Genomic DNA, 19,014 nt, shown 5'->3' with positions numbered 1-19,014 from the left:
AACAAATCCCTAGTTTATGTCTCAGTCTTCTCGACGGATCCAAGACTGGCTTAAATGTCACCTCCCCCCACTGATGTTAGCCATGTCTGGGAATCGAACTCAAGTCGCCGGGTTTATAGTAGTGCGATGACTGCTACGCGCCACCGTTCCCCCGTGTTATAACATATAGCCACCCATGCACCATGCACTACTGGCACAGAACTGTCGACAGACGGACCTGTTCAACAAATGGACACACTTAGGATCTGATCCACGTGTTGGAAAACGAGAAATTTTGTCCAGAGGTTTTGAAAAGAAAAATTTGCCAAGATGTTTCCAATGCACCTTCATTGCCAAAAAAAATGGGTCCGATCGCCGGGGGTGATGGGTTTCCAACAAGGCGTGAATCTGGCCTCTGCGCGTACGGTACACGTGACCCGAGAGGGAGTCGCGACGCTTCGTAGGCTGCTGGCTCGGCTGCATGGAAGAGACAAAGGCAGTTCGGTGGACTCATTGGGACTTTTCGCGTGGAGCAAAATAGCGGTCGCAAAGAATGCACCCGTGCATTCAACCAGTCACACACGAGCAACAACAGCCCACCATTTCTCCGCCCATGATGGCTCCACCGTCATCCACAATAGCGTCAAAGTGGCCGCAATGTGTTAAGCGACCCGGACATTTCACCGTTCCCTACCCCAAGTTTCGGTACGCGTGAGGCAGGTGCCACTGCTGTACCACATTCGTGGTGTAGAGAAGAGCAGATGTTGGTTTGGTTGAATGTGTGGACCCACAGAATTGTTTGGCAGGTCCCGCACCTCCGATTAGCACGGGTGGCTATGTACGGGTGCGAATGCAGTTCGAGACGTACAATGCACATACGTACTAAATGACTGGAGGCGTCGCATCATCGCAGAACTTGCGCCAGGCTAGGTGTACTTTGAGGCCACCGTGAAGCGTCGAAAGTTTACTGGCAGGGTCACGGGACAGACTGAGGTGTTTGGGGTTAACTGAACGAGATGACTGGCGGATGCGCCTCCCATACTGGGTCACCGTGCCGTTTCACACGCACACACGCGCGACACCTAAAACAAACGATGTTTAAAAATCGAGGCCAGTGAAACGTGTGATGGAAGTCGAGGTTTTAAACCACTAAATGTGTGCGGTCTCATTCACAGAATGGAAAGTCTACTTTTTAATAAAATATCGTGATTAAAATTACATATTATATTACTTAAACTTTTGTACGGCTTACAGCTTAGCTCAATCCATTTCTACAGGCCTTAATGATTTAATTAAATTCCACTGAATATGCGATGAGGCCCTCTGAGGAGCCGGTTGTGAAATTTGTTATTTTCTCTGGACATTGAGGCCTAGTTTTCTAAAAATAAGACCCGGATAGGATAGGAGGGAGGCTGCAGTTTGCGGGAAGATTCTCTGCGGACATTTTTAACGGCTTCTGTGTCACAGCGGTTCTTCGCAGCCAGCGTTTCGTGCACCCGGCAAGACCCCACACTGCCAACACTGCCAACACTGCCCACCCTCCCTCCTTCCCGCCCAAAAAATTCCGCATTCCTGCCGTACATCGCTCCCTCAACATCACTTCCCCAGCATCGAACGCCGCAATTGCTCCCCCCCCCCAACATCAACGCCCCCCTCCCCCCCCCCAGGATCGCTCTCCTATCATGGCTACTCCCATATTGCTGCCCCCCACTTCCCACCCCACAACACTCTCCCAGCATCGATCCCCCACCATCGCTCCCCAAATACCATGCCCCCAACACCACCATCACCACCGTTTCCCCCCCCCCCCCATCGCTCTCCCAACACACCACCATCACCACCGTCCCCCCCCCCGCCTCACTCCCCCAACACCACCATCACCACCGTCCCCCCCCCCCATCGCTCTCCCAACACCACCATCACCACCGTCCGTCCCCCCATCGCTCCCAACATCACCATCACCACCGTCCCCCCCATCGCTCCCCCAACACCACCATCACCACCGTTTCCCCCCCCCCCCCATCGCTCCCCCAACACCACCATCACCACCGTTTCCCCCCCCCCCCCATCGCTCCCCCAATACCACCATCACCACCGTTCCCCCCCCCCCATCGCTCTCCCAACACCACCATCACCACCGTTCCCCCCCCCCCATCACTCTCCCAACATCACCATCACCACCGTTCCCCCCCCCCCCCTATCGCTCTCCCAACACCACCATCACCACCGTTCCCCGCCCCATCGCTCTCCCAACATCACCATCACCACCGTTTCCCCCCCCCCCCCCCATCGCTCCCCCAATACCACCATCACCACCGTTCCCCCCCCCCCCCCATCGCTCTCCCAACACCACCATCACCACCGTCCCCCCCACCCCCATCGCTCTCCCAACATCACCATCACCACCGTTCCCCCCCCCATCGCTCTCCCAACACCACCATCACCACCGTCCCCCCCCCCCCCCCCCCCCGTGTCGCTCTTAACCCACATCTCCACATCTCGCCACCGGTGCGAGTTCTCGCCCCCCCCGCCCCCCCGCCCCCTATTCATTCTTCTGGGGATATTTTTCATTGAGAGCTAATGAAGTCATGAAAAAAATTAAGCGCCTTTAATTAGATTGCTTTTTTTGCGCCGTTAAAGGCTAAATTAAACCCACGCTGTCTTTGTAAACAATAAGTTTCGGTGCTTTAAAAGCAATTTGCCAAACACCAGCACTTGCGGGCGAATCGAGAGGAAAACATTACACGTTATACGTCTGCCATTAATTTTTTTGTTTTGTGTTTTCACAGTTTACATTCGTGCTTATTTAAAATAAGAAAATTAAATGCTTATTATGAAAGTAGGGCACCCACCGAACACGGCACGATACAAGAATCGATGCGGCTATCGGCTCCCGGTTACGAAAATGCTTCCAGCTCGCTGGTAGACTGCAGTTTGTGGCACGTGGACAAGGAGTCACAGCCACGGTGAGATGCACTTTTTTTCGCTATTTTTTATTTTACCAGGTAAAGCCCACTGAGCTATGTAGCTCTTTTTTCAGAAGCGACCTGGCCACAAGTGATAGGTCAACGAAGTGGCTCATCATCACGTAGACATTCATAGCAGCCAAATACTCTAAACGCGTGACGTTGATTCCAAATGTGGGGGGTAAAACCGGAGGACCTGGATAAAAATCCACGTGACCATGGGGAAAAAACGCAAACTACAAATATACAGGCGTTGGGATCGAACCCACTACCTCCTGCATACCAGGCGCAGCAATTAACATCTCATCAACGCGGTGCCCCCATATCTTCACCGCGCCACCCCCTGGTATACTGGATGTGGTGCTAGACTGGAGTACGTGGCGCGTGACTGGGAGCCACAACCACAACCACAGAGAGAGAGAGAGTTAAACTCAACTGCAAGCACTTTACCTTTATCTTCGTGTCTCCCCACCCGACGGCCGACTCCGGCCATCCCTCTCCCCGCCGACCGCACCGCAAATCCGCCGAGCCCCACAAAAACGCCACTCGGCACAAAAAAACGAGAAATGCACTCAAAGAAAGCGAGCGGCGCGTCTCCGGCGTGCGAAACCACGGCTCATCGATCTGCAGCTGCAGACAACACCGGTGCACGTATCGCAGACGCGGCTAAAAGCTCACGGTAAGCTGCTGTCAATTTTTTTTGGTTATTTGCGGTCAGCGGCGGCATCCCTGCATAGCTGCCAGAATCTGCTCCGCGTTAATGATCCATTACGTTGGCAAACAAGTCAAGGACGTTTTTATAACGGCCGAGACAACTGATAGCGTCGGCTCGGGGAGGTCTATCATCCAACAGTAGGTAGATGCGGATTGCTGATGATGTAAGAAATTCAAAGTTTAGCACTTTTTTTGCCCCGTGATTACTTTGTAATCAGCGCGAAAATGTGCCTTTATCCCTCGGTCTTGTTTTTATCGTTGAAGGTGAAAGCGCAGCCCAGCAATGTCTTGTTCACGTCGCTGCTGGGAGAAGAGCCTCCACTCGAGAGAGCTTTCGTGAGCCCCTCCAGAGCGTGCTTTGGCCTCCTCTTCCACGCCGACCAGACGACTTGGAAGAGGTGGGAGTTGCCTACGTATTGCTCCACCACCTGCGGCCTTCCAGTCGGCTGTGTGTGTCCCGTATTTATAGTTTGCTCGGAGCCACAGCCCGTCTCTGATTAGCACGGTCGGCTACGTACGGCACGAAATAAATTCAACGAACATACACATCAATATTGCTGGGTGGGTAGAGTTCGGGGAAGGGGATTTAATAAACCGTACTTCACCGCTATGCCAGGAGATCAAAATCACGTCCAGTGCGCTCACAGTTATACCACGGCGTCGCGGGGGTTGGTTATCGCGGATTGTTTCCACTGCCGTGCGGGAGATTTAAATCAAACCGGTGACTTCTGGATTGCAAGTCTAGTGCGCTGCTCAGCAAAACGCCGCGGCGGGATCCTTACGAATATTTTTTGTCGTTTCTTTTATTCTTGAAATCCATAGCGGGGCGGGGGGGGGGATCCATCCCCCGTGTTGGTTTGTGCTCTCGAGACCCACGTGCCCTCTCCCTCCCACGTCCGTCTGTCCGGCCGAGGAGGCTCCTGGCACGAGCTTGACACACAGTGAAACCCTCTCGCGCCCCCCTCACTCCGCCACCACAGCACGCCGCCGCTCCTATTGATCCATCCCACAGCAATTATTGCCGACACCGCACGCGCCACATATCGCGCCCGAGACACAAGGACACAAGCGGTCGCGGGTAGGAAGTTGCTCGCCAGAACCGACTGTGCTTTCCCGCTTTCAAATCGCTTATCTTGGCCGCTCCAGCGAGGAGCTCCTTCCTCGCGCTCCGCACGACGGCGAGCGGCGCGGATGAGCTTAGCGCGGGGCGCAGTAGATCAATTATCAATCACCCCCCTCCCGGCTTTTTTGATGTACGCGGCCTGCCATTGTGCTGTTTCCGTCGCGCGAATCACGATGAAAATCCGCGAGACGTTCGGCGGCGTCGCCAGTGGAGCGAGTTCAAAACGCGACACACAGCTCCCTCGATCTCCCTCCGCCTCTCCGAAGCGATCGTCGGCGGGCAGACGTTGGAGAAAAGACTTTCCCCCACCCCATTATTTGTTTGTTTTTTATTTTCGCAGTCGAGAAAAGCGACGGAGTGCCAGCCAGGGAACAGGAATGCGTTTTGAGAGAACGTCTCTCTCTCCCGAGGGTGGATTTTTGCATCTCAGGATTGTGGGATATGCCGACGGCTTGTGGAAATTTCATCCAGCAGTGAATTGATCACGGCTCATCATCATGATCGCTTTTATTTATGTATATGGCAACAAGCTTCATCAATTGTTGTAAGACCAGGGCAGTGCTATTGTTCAGCATGCAAGTCTGACCGACAGCACAGCATTATGGGTATGACATTCAGGAAGCTGTGATCACCGATTTAAAAAAAATATATATTCCTACAGAGCTTGCGATGTTTCACGCCTCATGCTGAACGGCACATTCTCAACACTTGTCGCAAGATGCGCACATTCCAGAGTGACCGGAGTGATCAAAGTTGTGTGAATAAGAGAGCCTGGTCGGCCTCGCATTAATGCCAGTCTCACCAACACCTGCCAAGCGCTGAACGCGTGACAGGGGGACATTTTCACAAACATCAACCTCTCTGTGAACACGAGTTACCTGAAGGTATATTTGCTAGGATCATTTATTTAATAATAATAATAATAATAACAACAACAACAACTCAAAATCAAGTGAAAGTGATTTCCACCTCCAATGAGCGTCGAGGCGATACTCGTCTGCCATTTAGAGCCACGAGTCAGTGGTGGAAATTCCACATTCCTAGAGTGGGGGAAGAGTCCATCCATGGGGCAACCACTGTCGAATTCCCCACGAAGTGGCAAGAATGTTATCAACCTCAGAGAGATGATGATGGGCTGAGACGCCGGCTCTTAAGCGCCGAGACACCTGGTCGGATTAACTGAGCAATGTTGATTGACAAGCAATGTTGAACTTTACATCACTTGGTGACTGGTGATGGAATGGCAGCCAAAGAAGAGAACGTATCCCGAGAGGATGACCATCGAGAAAATGGAGCAATGGGATTGAAAGGGACGGGAGCAGCACTTGACCGTGATGGATCCCAACGGCGTGGAAAAGCCTTCATCCAGCAGTTGATAGACAATGGCTGAACGTGACTGAACTCAAGGAAGGAAGATACATAAACGTGTACATTGTTGCATGCAAGATGCTCTTGGTAAAATCATTGCATCGGCAGGCTCTTTCATTGCGCCCGCCTTACACACGTGCGCACAAAAGCCCCAAAAAATTCCCCGTGTAGCCGTACGGAGCACGGAGACGATCGCGGTCAGCGAGAATCTGTTAAGGCTGGCAGTGGCGCGTGAGGTGGGCGGGTGTAGTCACAACCTCGCCTGGCCACCTTTGTCTCTCCAATGCCGACGATATTTCGCAACGCTCGTTGAAGATTTAAGAGTGGACGTAAGCGAGGCCCCATGACTGGTTCGCACGCCACTCGCCAATGATGTTAGCCGTGCGCTCAGGAACTCGCTTGGTCGTGCGTGCAGTGTGCGCTCACCACTTACACCACCGCTCCGCAAGGGAAAAATACACTGGTCAACAAAAAAAACCTTTTTTTTTCTGGCCTGGACTTTTGCAGCTATTCTAGACTAATTTCAGGGTGCTGATTCCAAATCTGATCTCAGATTTGCTCTATCACATCTCATTTTTATGCTATCGGCATACCCCATTTTCATTGATTTTACCCCAAATTAACTCTGTCACTTATGATTGCAAGTTGTTGCGAGTCAGTGACTGCTTTAGTGTTAAAATATGGTGCTGTATTTTTAGGATAGTGTGCTTATAATATCATTTAATGTAGATATCCACATTTATTTAATATTTTTCTTCTGCAGTTTTTACTGAAAATGCAATATTTAATATCTCAAAAACCTGATGTGATAGACACAAACTGATGCCAGATTTGGAATCAGCACCCCAAAATTACCTTAAAACCGTTGGAATACCTTATGCCAGAAAAAGTGTGTTGACCAGTGATATCCCCCGTATAGCCTGGAACGGACTGTTGAGGCAACTTCTGTTAGCAAAGCCACCTGAAGGACACACGAGTGGGTAAGTGGCCAACATCGCGCCCGGACGTCTTTGCCTCCCCAGTGCTGATGTTTTTACACGCGGCACCAGGTAGGCATTTAAGACTGAGCCGATCCAGGGGAGAACCAGGACCGGTTCAGATATCATCGTCACCGTGATTGGTCGTGAGCGCAGCACGAGAACCGCTGCGTCACTGCTCCACGCGCACTTCCCAGGCACGCACCCACACACGCGTACCGACACGCACGGACTGGAATAACCTTTGCAGTTCGTCCTTCCTCCCCTGGAGGGAAGGCAGAGCCGAGACGACGGTCATTAGGGTAAGGACCCTTCCAGTCCACACACTTTTCCCCTAAACCTTCGTCAGATTGCCAAACGTAGCGCGGTAATTTCATGTTTGCCACTGCTCCATCGCCAAGCGACTAGAATCACCGAGAATGGGTACCTGATCTCAACAGATCCTCAGAAGAGCTAAGCAAGCTTGAGCCTGGATCATGCTTGGATGAGTTGACGACCATGCACAAAACAGTTAACATCGGCTTTTGTGGGGCTACGCTGCGAGTGCAGCGGGGGTGCAGTGGGATCGATTGCGCTGTACCAAGCTCCAACATCTGCGCTCCATTCCTTCACCGATCCGCACCGATCAGGGTGGTGAACCTTTGGTAAAATCACCCACGTGACCCAGGGCGGCGTGCGGAGGCCATCATCCAGCAGTGGATGGACACAGAATATCTCGACGACGTTATGAGCGCATTTCTCTTCCGGCTCTTGGACAGCGTGCGCGTCGGGCCTGTCCGCACTCGGCCTTTTCCGAACATTCCCACTCATGCTGTTTAATGTCAAGATGGGCTACTAAACCCTTTGGGACGAGGGCTGTAATTTGCAGAGAGCCCCGGAGGTGCGCCGGAGACATCACGGCTAAAGGACGACGGACAGACAGTATGTGTTTAATGTGCGTCTATAGCAGCCAGTGTCATTAAAGTCATTTTCAAACCACTCGTTGTTCGGTTTAACCGAGTGGTGAGGCCGGTGGTTGGGGTTTGCCACCTCTTTCACTGGAGACTAAACCGCGGACAGAATTCTCAGTCAGCACCAGGTCTATCAACACTGTGCAGCTTACGGCAATAACGTTCAACGCAATGCTGGTACCAAATTTCCGCGCAAATAATTTCCTGCCACGTGAACACAGATGCCAATTCGTTTGACAGAAGCACCCAGCTGAGAGTGCTGCAATGCAGCACCATTTAGATGCTGTAGGTAAAGCAAACAATCACTGGCGTTGTTGTTGTTGTTAAAGTTGTTGCTTTTGCGCGAGTCAGTGTACGTACGTATTTACGTTGAACGTCTTTGATACCGTACATAGCCAACCGTGCTCGTCGGAGGTGCGGAGGAAGAACAAACTAACATACAAAACGCGGTCCTTTAAGAAATGAGTGTTCAATCTAGACGATGATTTAAAAGTGCATAGCTCCAGTGGCTTCCTAATATCGGAAGGAAGAGCGTTCCAGACGGCCGCAGAAACCCGTCTAAAAGCGGTGAGCGTCTTTGTTCGATGGCCACCCAAAAGTATCTCCATGCTCAAGAATGCGTGGAGGATTTCTCATCTTAGGCAGCGGCCGTGAGGAAGTGGTGGAAATTCCACATTCCTATGAAAGGGGCCCAGATTATCCACCTCCTGACTCGTGACATTTTGGTTGAGAGTTTAGTGCTCATGACTATTGCACCACACAGCGAGAGGCACATCGTTGATACGCGTTACGTTGTAGGACGATCACTGGATTTCCAATTCACGTATTGTTCGAATAAATGCCGTTTATTACGTTAAAACGTATGTTGGAAAATCGATATGATGGATAACATTGGGATGGGACCTTCCAAAAAAATGTATCTTGCTCACAAGAAGGATAAAGCATTACATCTGCTTGTTTTTTTTCAAATAAAGTAAGTTAGCATGCAGTGAATGAGTTATGTTGAAATGAGCTACTGCGTTGGATGCCATCCAATCATAGACAGTTATAATCAAGAAATTTCCGTAAAATAAGCTCCACAATCAAAATCATAATCAGGACAAAACTAAAAACATACAAATCACAGCACATGGCAGCAGGGGTGAATATTAAAGAGAGAAAAAAAAACGCTGTGTTTTGGAAAATGGTTTAGATAATCAACTGATTCAGTTATTTCTCTTACTTGTTATGGGTAAGGCCCACTGAGCTATTGAGCTCCGTTTCAGAAGTGGTCTGGCCACAAATTATAGCTCAACAAAGTGGATGATCATCATGTGGAAAATTATAGCAGCCAAACACACCAAATGCATTTTTCTAAAAGTGTAGGGAAAAACCGGAGGGCCCGGAGAAAAATCCATGCGACCACGGGGAGAACACGCAAACTCCAAATATACAGGTGTCAGGGTCGGGATGGAACTCCATTACCTCCTGTATACCAGGTGAGGTCGTTAGCATCTCGCCACCATGGCGTGCCAGTCTACTTAGGGAAAATCAGCGGAGTAAAATCCCCGACCGGGATATTAACCCACGATCTTCGAAGAAGTGTGAGTCCAGCGCTGAGAGCCCCTTCCCCACCCGGCGGGGAGTGACGGAGGACGTCCCAACTTCATGCCCAAGAGACGTCACCACGAGCACAGCGCCGCGTTTCCAACCGAGAGATTCCGTCGCGCAGCCCAGAGACAAGCACCTTGCCAGAGCGACCCTCCGTTACATCGAGCGACCCTCGCGGACGCGGACAAAGCGTGCAACATTTGGGAGCAACCCCAGGTTTTTATTCAGGATCTGACTTTTAAAAAAAGTTGCCATGTATAGCGACGTTTTTTTGAGTTGAGCTTCGTCCCGGCGACTTTCGTTTTTTTTTTAAGGAGTTGGCAAGAGGGGGCACGGCACGCAACGCTCGCGGCACGGCACTGCACGCGACCAGCACGACGGTCAAGGAGGTGGTGCAAGAGTTGCGCGCCTACCCGTCTCATCCAGCTCGTCCGACTGCAACTTGGAGCGGCTGCTCAGCCCTGTGGAGGGCGCCCGTTTGGGGGGCATCGGCGCTGCTGCGGAAGGCACAGAGGTGCATCGAGCCCCGGGGGATCGTGCGTCAGTGACGAGGGGGGGGGGGGCGGTAGGAGGTCAAGCGGAGGTCTCAGGGAGCCGGCGGAGAAAAATGTATACGATTTGTTCGTTTTTTTACGGGTGGTGAAATAATTTGCATAACGGGGTGCTGCCGGGGACAAAATGTGTGGGCGGTTTGATGTTTGCGTTCCACGATAACGTGTGAACGTAGTGTTCTCTTGTGGGCTGAATGCATCCTATTTGGCAGTGTCGGTCACTGCGGATGCAGTTCATGCTGGGTAACCATAAGCCTGCAACCAGCACGGTCAGCCATGGTTCAAATAACCCCCAAGATCTGCTAGGCAGGGGTGGCAGGGAGGCCCTCATCTAGCGGTGGATAGACCAACGGTTGGAACACGTACCGTACCGCGTTCGCAATTTTGTCGTTTTCGCTCCAGTCAAGTTGTGCATCCCCCACCCCCGCAACATCATGCAACTTCCACCGACACCAGGCAGTCTCCGGGCTGCGGTCGTCCTCGTAAGTGAGAGCTGCTGAGCTCAGCGGGGCGCCGCACCGTGCTGAAATCAAGGTCGAGTATCGGCGGATTGGCGCCACGTGCGTCTTGGGGACTTAGAGAGCGAGGGGGGGGTCCTGATGGGGCGCGAGGACTCGTTGCGCCTCGGGCGGGCGGTTCAGAGCGTGGTCTTCGCCGGCTCGCGATCGATGGGAATTGAGCGTGCGACTCAAGTGGGGGGGGGGGGGGGACCGTTGTTTGAATAATCAATGTCGGCACTGATCTGAAGGAGCTGCCTTTGAATGTGACCGCCGCGGTAACAACGCAAGGTGCTGGTCCAAACGTGGATATTATTTTCGCTGCGAAGCATTTTGATTGTTGAAAAACAAAGACAAGCGCGACAATCAGCGCTGCTGCTGCCGCCGTTGGTAGACAGGCAGCGATGCAGTTTCGTGGAACATTGTCCATTCTCGCGTTCACAATGCATGCTTCAAATCGTGTGCAAGAGAATTGAACACTGAGCATTCATGCAAATGACCGTTTATGTAAATGATGTACTCACAGTACATTGAGGATAACCGAGCAAACACAACACTGTACAATTGAGTAGCGATACAAATTAGAAGCAATGCAAGTGAGAAGGCACAAAAAAACACAGGACGGAACAGTAATACATTTCTGTGATCACACGGGAACATCGATTTGTGACAATTCCTCGAATCGCTGCTGACGGTGGTGGTGGAACCAGAGGGTTAGCATGCATCGCCTCGACCAATCACACTCGGGATTATCTGTGTCACTCCAATCACATGGCCACGTATCGACCAATCACGGTGGCTGCGAGAGACGCGCCGGGAGAAAATCATACGGCTGTGCGGACAGCGACCGTGCATTAACGCGCGCGCGCGCCCTGACAGGCGTGAACGCGCGCGGAATCTATCATGAGGTCTCCTATGCCCAGCCACCGCTCCCCTCTCCCACTACCACAGGTTACGCAAGGCACTGCATCTGCCGCTGACGCATACATCTCTGTTTACCGCGGTGGGGGCCCGCAACGCAACCAATCATCGACACACTGGCTCGTGTGGATTCGAAAATTTCACTACGAGGAATAATGATCATCTTGGTTCTTTCGTTAAAGTCACGTAGAAGGGAAATAATAAAATAAAAAAAATAAAACATAACAAAATAATTCTCACGACGTTTCGGCTGCTTGCGTTGTGGCCGAAACGTTGAAAAACAAAGACAAGCGCGAAATTAGCATAATAAAATAATTCTCACGACGTTTCGGCTGCTTGCGTTGTGGCCGAAACGTCGTGAGAATTATTTTATTATGCTCATTTTTATTATTTAATTCTTTCCCTTCTACGTAACTTTACCGAAAGAACCTAGAAGATGAATCCCTGCAGTCACGAAAGCTTTAAATCTAGAGGAATAATGAGTTACGTTCATTGGCCGCTTAAATATCCCCGGCATCTCAAGGAGCCTTCCATCACATCTCAATCATTCCCAACGTCCAGACTTGTAATTGTTCAACGTTGTGAATTGCTCTTCAACGTACCGGCGTGCTGTAGCAACAGCAAATTGTCGCTGTGTTCGCGTCACTTCAATTGTTTGGCTACGTTGGGGGCGCGTGACTCGTCACGTCTGTCAACCTTCGGTAGTCGCGCCTCGAGCGGGCGGTTTGGAGCGCGGTCATCGCGGATGGCCATCGATGGCGATCGATGGGGATTGATGGCGATTGATGAGGATCGACGAGGATCGATTCGGGATCGATGGCACGCGATTCAAGTGCGACCGTCACTTATTTCGCGAGGAGGAGGGTGTACGACACACATCGGCATTCTGGCACAATAAAATAATGATGTCGTTTTTCTCTCTTCATTTCACTCGAGGGGACCCCCTAATGACAGCTGGCCCTATCATCAGTGGAGTGGTGCGGGAGGGGAGGTGGGGAAGGTGAATTGAGTCGCGTGTGTCGGGGTCGATATTTGTTTCAGTTCATATACTGAATGTGAAGTGATGGTACAGAGGTTGGGGTTGGAACATTGTGCTCCGAATTTGGTGACCTTGGTTCGATTTTCCAGCCACGGCTAACATCCGTGGCGAGTGATAGCTGAACAAGTGTTGCCCAACCCGCACTGACCAGCGTGGGGAAGTATGGTCAAACAACTCCACGGGAACAACAAGACGTGCAGAGGCTTCAATCCAGCAGTAGATTGACAAGAGCTGTCACATTGTTGTGTTGTATGTACTGCACGTAACGGGCTCGTGTGAACCGATGGATCCAGACTGATACAGTCACCCCTTTGTTCAAGAATCGATTGTGGAGTGAAATCACGATCGCGAATCGTGACAATTCGTCGAATTGCGCGGAGGCTAAGCCGTTACACATCTACTCGCTCGCACGATGCTCCTGGCACGGGGATCAATGTAGCATCTCTCAAATCTTTTATCCCTTCTCAGTCACGTGCACAGCCAAGAGGACTGTGGTTGCTTTTTTTTGCCTAATTTATACCTTCCGCGTGGATTGTAAACGTACCTTACTTTGCGTAAAGCGTCAATGTGCAATTGTTATTCATGCTTCGTGTGTTACTTTACGTTTTGTGCACGTACGTGCTTCTGACATTGTATCACAACTACTAGATTTATTGTCGTGTACTCAGGTCTCGCTTAAACAAAAAAAAATCGGTCTCTCAACGGGTTACAAAGCACAAGGAATGAATGATGTCTTTCAGACAAACTGTGAAAAATCCTAGACGTACCAAAAAAAATTGCCCAAGATCAATAACTCCACCGCTGAATTGCACATTCGTCCGGATCCGTGCGCCAAGTAAAAAGGGCAATTTTTTAAAGTCAACATTCATCTTCAAGAAAAGCTATTCGTTAATGAAAGTTGTGACACAAGCTGGCTATTTACTTATTTATTCTGAAACTCAATTTGAAATGTTGCAACTATTGTAAAATGAGGAAGAGGAGAATAGGGTGCAGCTTGGGACCACATCAATGTACGGTGACAGCTTCACTTAAAGGCGGTTCTGCCGCAGCCACCGCTGCCTCGATGGGCCCAGCAGGAATGGTCATTACCCCCAGTGCGAGTCACAGTTACACATTCGCACGGCCACGGAATGCAAATAGAAATTTCCCCCGCAAACTTCCATTCATCGCTCCCATTCCTAAGCCGTCACGCAGGCCTCGCCTTCTCGGCAATGGAAAACTAGGTCACAGTCAGTGTGGGATTGGGGAGGACTCAATTAACGAGCGACTGTTAATTTTAGGGTGGGGGGGATCCTTGCCACATCGCGGGTGCCAGCGAACGTCTCGAGACTTGGCAGAGCATCCCAATGAGGCTCCCCGTGCCACCCCCCCCCCCAGACTCTTCTCTCTCTCCTGTCTTAGTGGTTGCTGCCTCGTCTCGTGGGAAGAAGAAGGGGAGCCGGGAGTCAAGCCATCCGCACGCCACTCAGAACCACTTCTGACCATCGTCATTACCATCATGATCGGTAATATTTCAATTGCAAATTCACCGCGCTTCCTCGAAGCAATTGTCGTGATTCCCCCAGACTGCGTACATTTGCTGACGTATACCGCTCCTGCGCTTCTCTTTAGCGCGCTCCCTGCCTGGTCCCTCGCTCCCTCGTTCGCTGGCTCGCTCTTTCCTCCTCCTCCTTCTCAGCAGGAGTCACCATGACAACCCACAAGGCAGCGAATGTATCGTCGTCAGCTGCAAGCTGCGTTTAATGGGCGTCCCAATTACGCCTCCCGTAATGCTCGGCTGTGCACTCCCCCGTGTGCATGCGAGCGCGCGCACTACCGCCCGGAACACGCGCGCGCACGCACGGCTCTGAGCGTGATTCACGAGCACAGGCTCGGTGAGTTCGTCTGCGGCACCAGCGATGGCTCAGCTCAATGCAGTGGCGTAGTGCGGTTGGTACGGGCCCAGGTGCAAGGATTACATTCCCACACCAACACCACCACCCCGTCTAATGGGCGCCGCAGTGGTGAGACGTTAACTCCCTCGTCTGATATGTAGGAGGTTGTGGGTTCGACCCTGACGCCTGCTGCATATTTGGAGTTGCGTGTTCTTCTCGTGGCCGCGTGGATTTTTCTCCACGTTTAGAGTATTTGGCTGATATAAATTTTCACACAACGATGAGCCACTTCGTTGAGCTATCATTTGTGGCCGTGTCGCTTCTGAAAAGAAAGAGATATATAGCTCAGCAGGCCTTACCTGGTAAAATAAAATAAAATTGTTTAAATAGTTTAGTTTAATTCCACCCCCGCTCTTCGTGGCCCACCAACAGCGATGCCTCTGGCTCAATGCAATGCTGTTCGATGCGCATGGAAGATGAAAGCTGACCGCTAAAATTAGGCCTTGCTGTTGGCTACAAATGTTCTTGACGCACGCGCTGCCGTTATTTCTGGGCTGTCGAAGCGTCAACAATGCATCGATTACCGTAATTTTTATTCTCTCGCGATACACGCGGCGACGAATCGTGCGCGCGTGCATAACAATGATATTCTCTTCATGTGTCATTTTTAACTGGGTCACAGCTGCTATATTTAGTGTAATTGAAAAAAGAATAAAGGATTGTTTTTAATCGAACCGTGACCTTGAATCCTGACAATTCAACTAATAGTAATAGGTTTTTACCCTTTCAACTGGTACAAAAAACTGACACCTTTATACAAGGCATCATGTTTTTGTACCAGTTGAAAGGGTAAAAACCTATTACTATATTTTGCCACTGGTAAAGGAGATGTCTCATAGTGTAAATGCAACTTATCTCCAGGGGGCTGAGGGGTTCATTGTTTCACCTTGACTAGGCAATGTTTAAAACAATCAAAAGGTTTTACTCCCAGTAGGTTGTGGGTTTTTTTAATTACCAACAAGAGGCAATCTGCATGGCTGTGCTGACAAAATTAACAATAACCCCTAACCTGAACAAATTGGAATTATGCCAAGTGAATTTCAACTGTTATTTCCCAACTAACCCTACAACTTTTGGTCCAAATCCCAAGCTAAAAGTAAGCCACGTGAACAGATAAATAGTTGCTCGCAAATAGATCTTCTAACCGGACTTTGACGGCACGTAAGAAAGCGAGCGTGCTTGGGCACAGAGGCTGACGGAGCACAATGCGCCAGTGGTTTGTCTCTGTCCGTAACGAACCTCACCTCGCAGCCTTTTAAAATTGTCTGCCAGATCTCGTGGGGGGAGGGGGGGCGGGCCTTATACAGACGCCATCCCAATTCCTCTGCCTGTCAGGCTCTCTCGACGAAAATCCCTTTGGGCGAAAAAAAAAAACCGCAATCAAGGAAGAAAACAAGTCTCTCTCGCCCGGGCAGCCGCGTGGCACACACCGCTTCGACGGCGAGCGTTATTTACATTCCATTGCTGCGAGTTCACTCGATTGCACATTAAATATTTACCGCAAACAGCCCGATAAATGCCACGGCGCCAGATTTGCGATGGCAGCACGAGAGCATCCTTGATGAGAGGGGTTAAAAACAACAACGAAAATCGGCCGCCTTTTAAAGCGAGGGCGATACATATTCTTACTGCTCAGCGGATGGTTGCCTAGGAAACAGAATCCGACATCTCGGGAATCGGGACAAAACAGACCTCCGGTGTGCGTGCGAGAAACACGGCTGCGGTGGCGGCGGCGGCTGCGGTGGCGGAGACACACAAAAAAACCACGAAATAAATCGACGATGGAGAGTGAGAGAAGCTCTCTGAGTATGCACAGAAAATATTAAACCGTGTAACAAGCGGCGTCGTTAGATCGAGAGAGAGAGAGTTCCCCGTGAGGTCGTTCATTCCACTGCCTTCCGATGGCTCATAGGAGCTAAAAAAACGAGATACGGCGAGCAATTTAAATCTCTTTTGAAAGTCGTCAACGCTGGCTCGAGCCTTGTGTGTGCACACGCATGCATGAGTGAGTGGGCGAGCACGTGGCAGCATCCTGCACCCTGCACCCCGTGATTGAGCAAGCACATGGAAGCACCCTGCACCACATGCGAATAAGTGGCAGCTGAGAGAGAGAGAGCCTGGAACAAAATTATACGATGTATATATATTTTAAATAACACCGCGTGGGCTTGGATGTGGAACCCCCACGTGCTTATGAAATAATCGCGGCCGCAAGGCGTGATGATGTGGGAGGGAACGATGCTCACGAACAAGCACGGGCTCCCACCAGTGTATCTGGGGGCGGGAGGGAGGGGGGGCAAAGGGGAGCTGACAAACACCCCCCATGGAAGGATTGGAACGCTTCTACACCGCTAATGCTCCACACTTTTTACCTGCCACGAGCGCCTCCGAGTGCCGGCACGTGACGCGATCCTCTAACAGAGGAGGGACGGTGCGGACGTTAATTAAAGCGTCGCAAGTTCCTGCCGGCTCTGCTGTCCGGACTACAGATTTTTATTTCTGCTCCAGAAAAAATGAGAAGCAGCTTCGCCTCTAAGGAAGAGGTGATGTGCTCCGATCACGCGCTTGTCTATTCTTAGGATAAAGCAATCGCCCTTTGGTGACATCGCTGATGAACTCTCGCGCCCCAACACGCACTTCTAACGGCTTCCGCGTTCGATTCTAGACGTTTAACCTGCGCCTCGTTCGCCCGCGAGAGGCAACCCCGCACAAGGTGACCGCACAGAAGGCGACCCTGCACAAGGTGACCCCGAAAAGGTGATCCTGCAGGAGGTGACCCCTAAAAGGCGACCCCACAAAAGGCGACCCCACAGAAGGTGACCCCACAGAAGGCGACCCGAAGGAAGGTGACCCCAAGACCGTCGACCCCACAGAAGGTGACCCCACAGAAGGTGACCTCAAGGAAGGTGACCCCAAGAAAGGTGACCCCAAGACCGTCGACCCCACAGAAGGTGACCCCACAGAAGGCGACCCGAAGGAAGGTGACCCCAAGAAAGGTGACCCCAAGACCGTCGACCCCACAGAAGGTGACCCCACAGAAGGCGACCCGAAGGAAGGTGACCCCAAGACCGTCGACCCCACAGAAGGTGACCCCAAGAAAGGTGACCCCAAGAAAGGTGACCCCAAGACCGTCGACCCCACGGAAGGTGACCCCACAGAAGGTGACCTCAAGGAAGGTGACCCCAAGAAAGGTGACCCCAAGACCGTCGACCCCACAGAAGGTGACCCCACAGAAGGCGACCCCAAGAAAGGTGACCCCAAGACCGTCGACCCCACAGAAGGTGACCCCACAGAAGGCGACCCCAAGAAAGGTGACCCCAAGACCGTCGACCCCACAGAAGGTGACCCCAAGAAAGGTGACCCCAAGAAAGGTGACCCCAAGACCGTCGACCCCACGGAAGGTGACCCCACAGAAGGTGACCTCAAGGAAGGTGACCCCAAGAAAGGTGACCCCAAGACCGTCGACCCACATAAGGTGACCCCACAGAAGGCGACCTCAAGAGAGGTGACCCCAAGACCATCGACTCTACAGGTGACCCCACAGAAGGTGACCCCAAGAAAGGTCACCCCACGAGTGAGCCCCACGCACCTCGATGCACCATGGCCCCAGAACGGTTGTCCTGCATCTCTATTTACATTTTAAAATATTCTCCCAATTGTATCACAAACATTCAATCGTTTGCGAAATCACGAGATGAAGAATCAATCCGGACGCCTTGCATTAAACTGCAGCACCAAATTTAATGCGGTGGCTCTTTTGTTCCGGCATTGGTCGGTGATCAGGGTAAGGAAGCCTCCTGGATTCGAACTCAGGAATCTCTGCGGTGCCAGCTCAGCGACCTGACCTCTGTTCTTTACCAAAACACGCGTTTGTCCTTTTGAAGTATTCAATTTGTAACAATAACGTCATGGTTCAAGACACGCAGCAAGATGATGTCACACGGCGTATGATACTTGACGTCATGAGATGTCGTCCCTCGTAACGACATGATTGGTAGGGCAGAGGGGGTGGGGTGCACGCTTCTTGATGGCACTGGTTTTGCTAATGTTATTGGCACTGATTGTCATCTCCAAGATTTTGGGAAATGCCCTAGTCAATTTTGGCAAGTTTTCCACAGGGCAAGTCTCGAACAGCAACACAGCTTTACACTTAAGTTGTGTTCATGTTGTATCATCTTCACGAGGGCTATTGTGCCCTACTTATTTACAGACAGACTGATGGGTGGACGGACAGAGCCAATGCATCAACGCTTTTCAACTCATGTTAACTAATGTTCACTAAATTTCGATTTAAAGCTTTCGTGACTGCAGGGATTCATCTTCTTGGTTCTTTCGGTAAAGTCACGTAGAAGGGATATAATAAAATAATAAAAATAAAACATAATAAAATAATTTTATTATTTCC

The 19,014-nt window shown here is 51.1% G+C and overlaps 1 protein-coding gene across 1 annotated transcript in view; it reads right to left on the bottom strand.

The window, feature by feature from the left end:
• Positions 1-19,014, bottom strand: part of LOC144720340 (SH3 and multiple ankyrin repeat domains protein 2-like) — a 142,083-nt gene that overhangs the window by 23,503 nt on the left and 99,566 nt on the right. Inside the window, 1 exon segment of the mRNA XM_078597034.1 lies at positions 10,081-10,164. Within this exon segment, the coding sequence (XP_078453160.1) occupies positions 10,081-10,164 (84 nt within the window).

This window comes from Lampetra planeri, chromosome 8 (genome assembly GCF_965212315.1).
Source record: "Lampetra planeri chromosome 8, kcLamPlan1.2.h2, whole genome shotgun sequence".
Taxonomy (NCBI): domain Eukaryota; kingdom Metazoa; phylum Chordata; class Hyperoartia; order Petromyzontiformes; family Petromyzontidae; genus Lampetra; species Lampetra planeri.
This window is presented reverse-complemented; position numbering and strand designations above follow the sequence as displayed.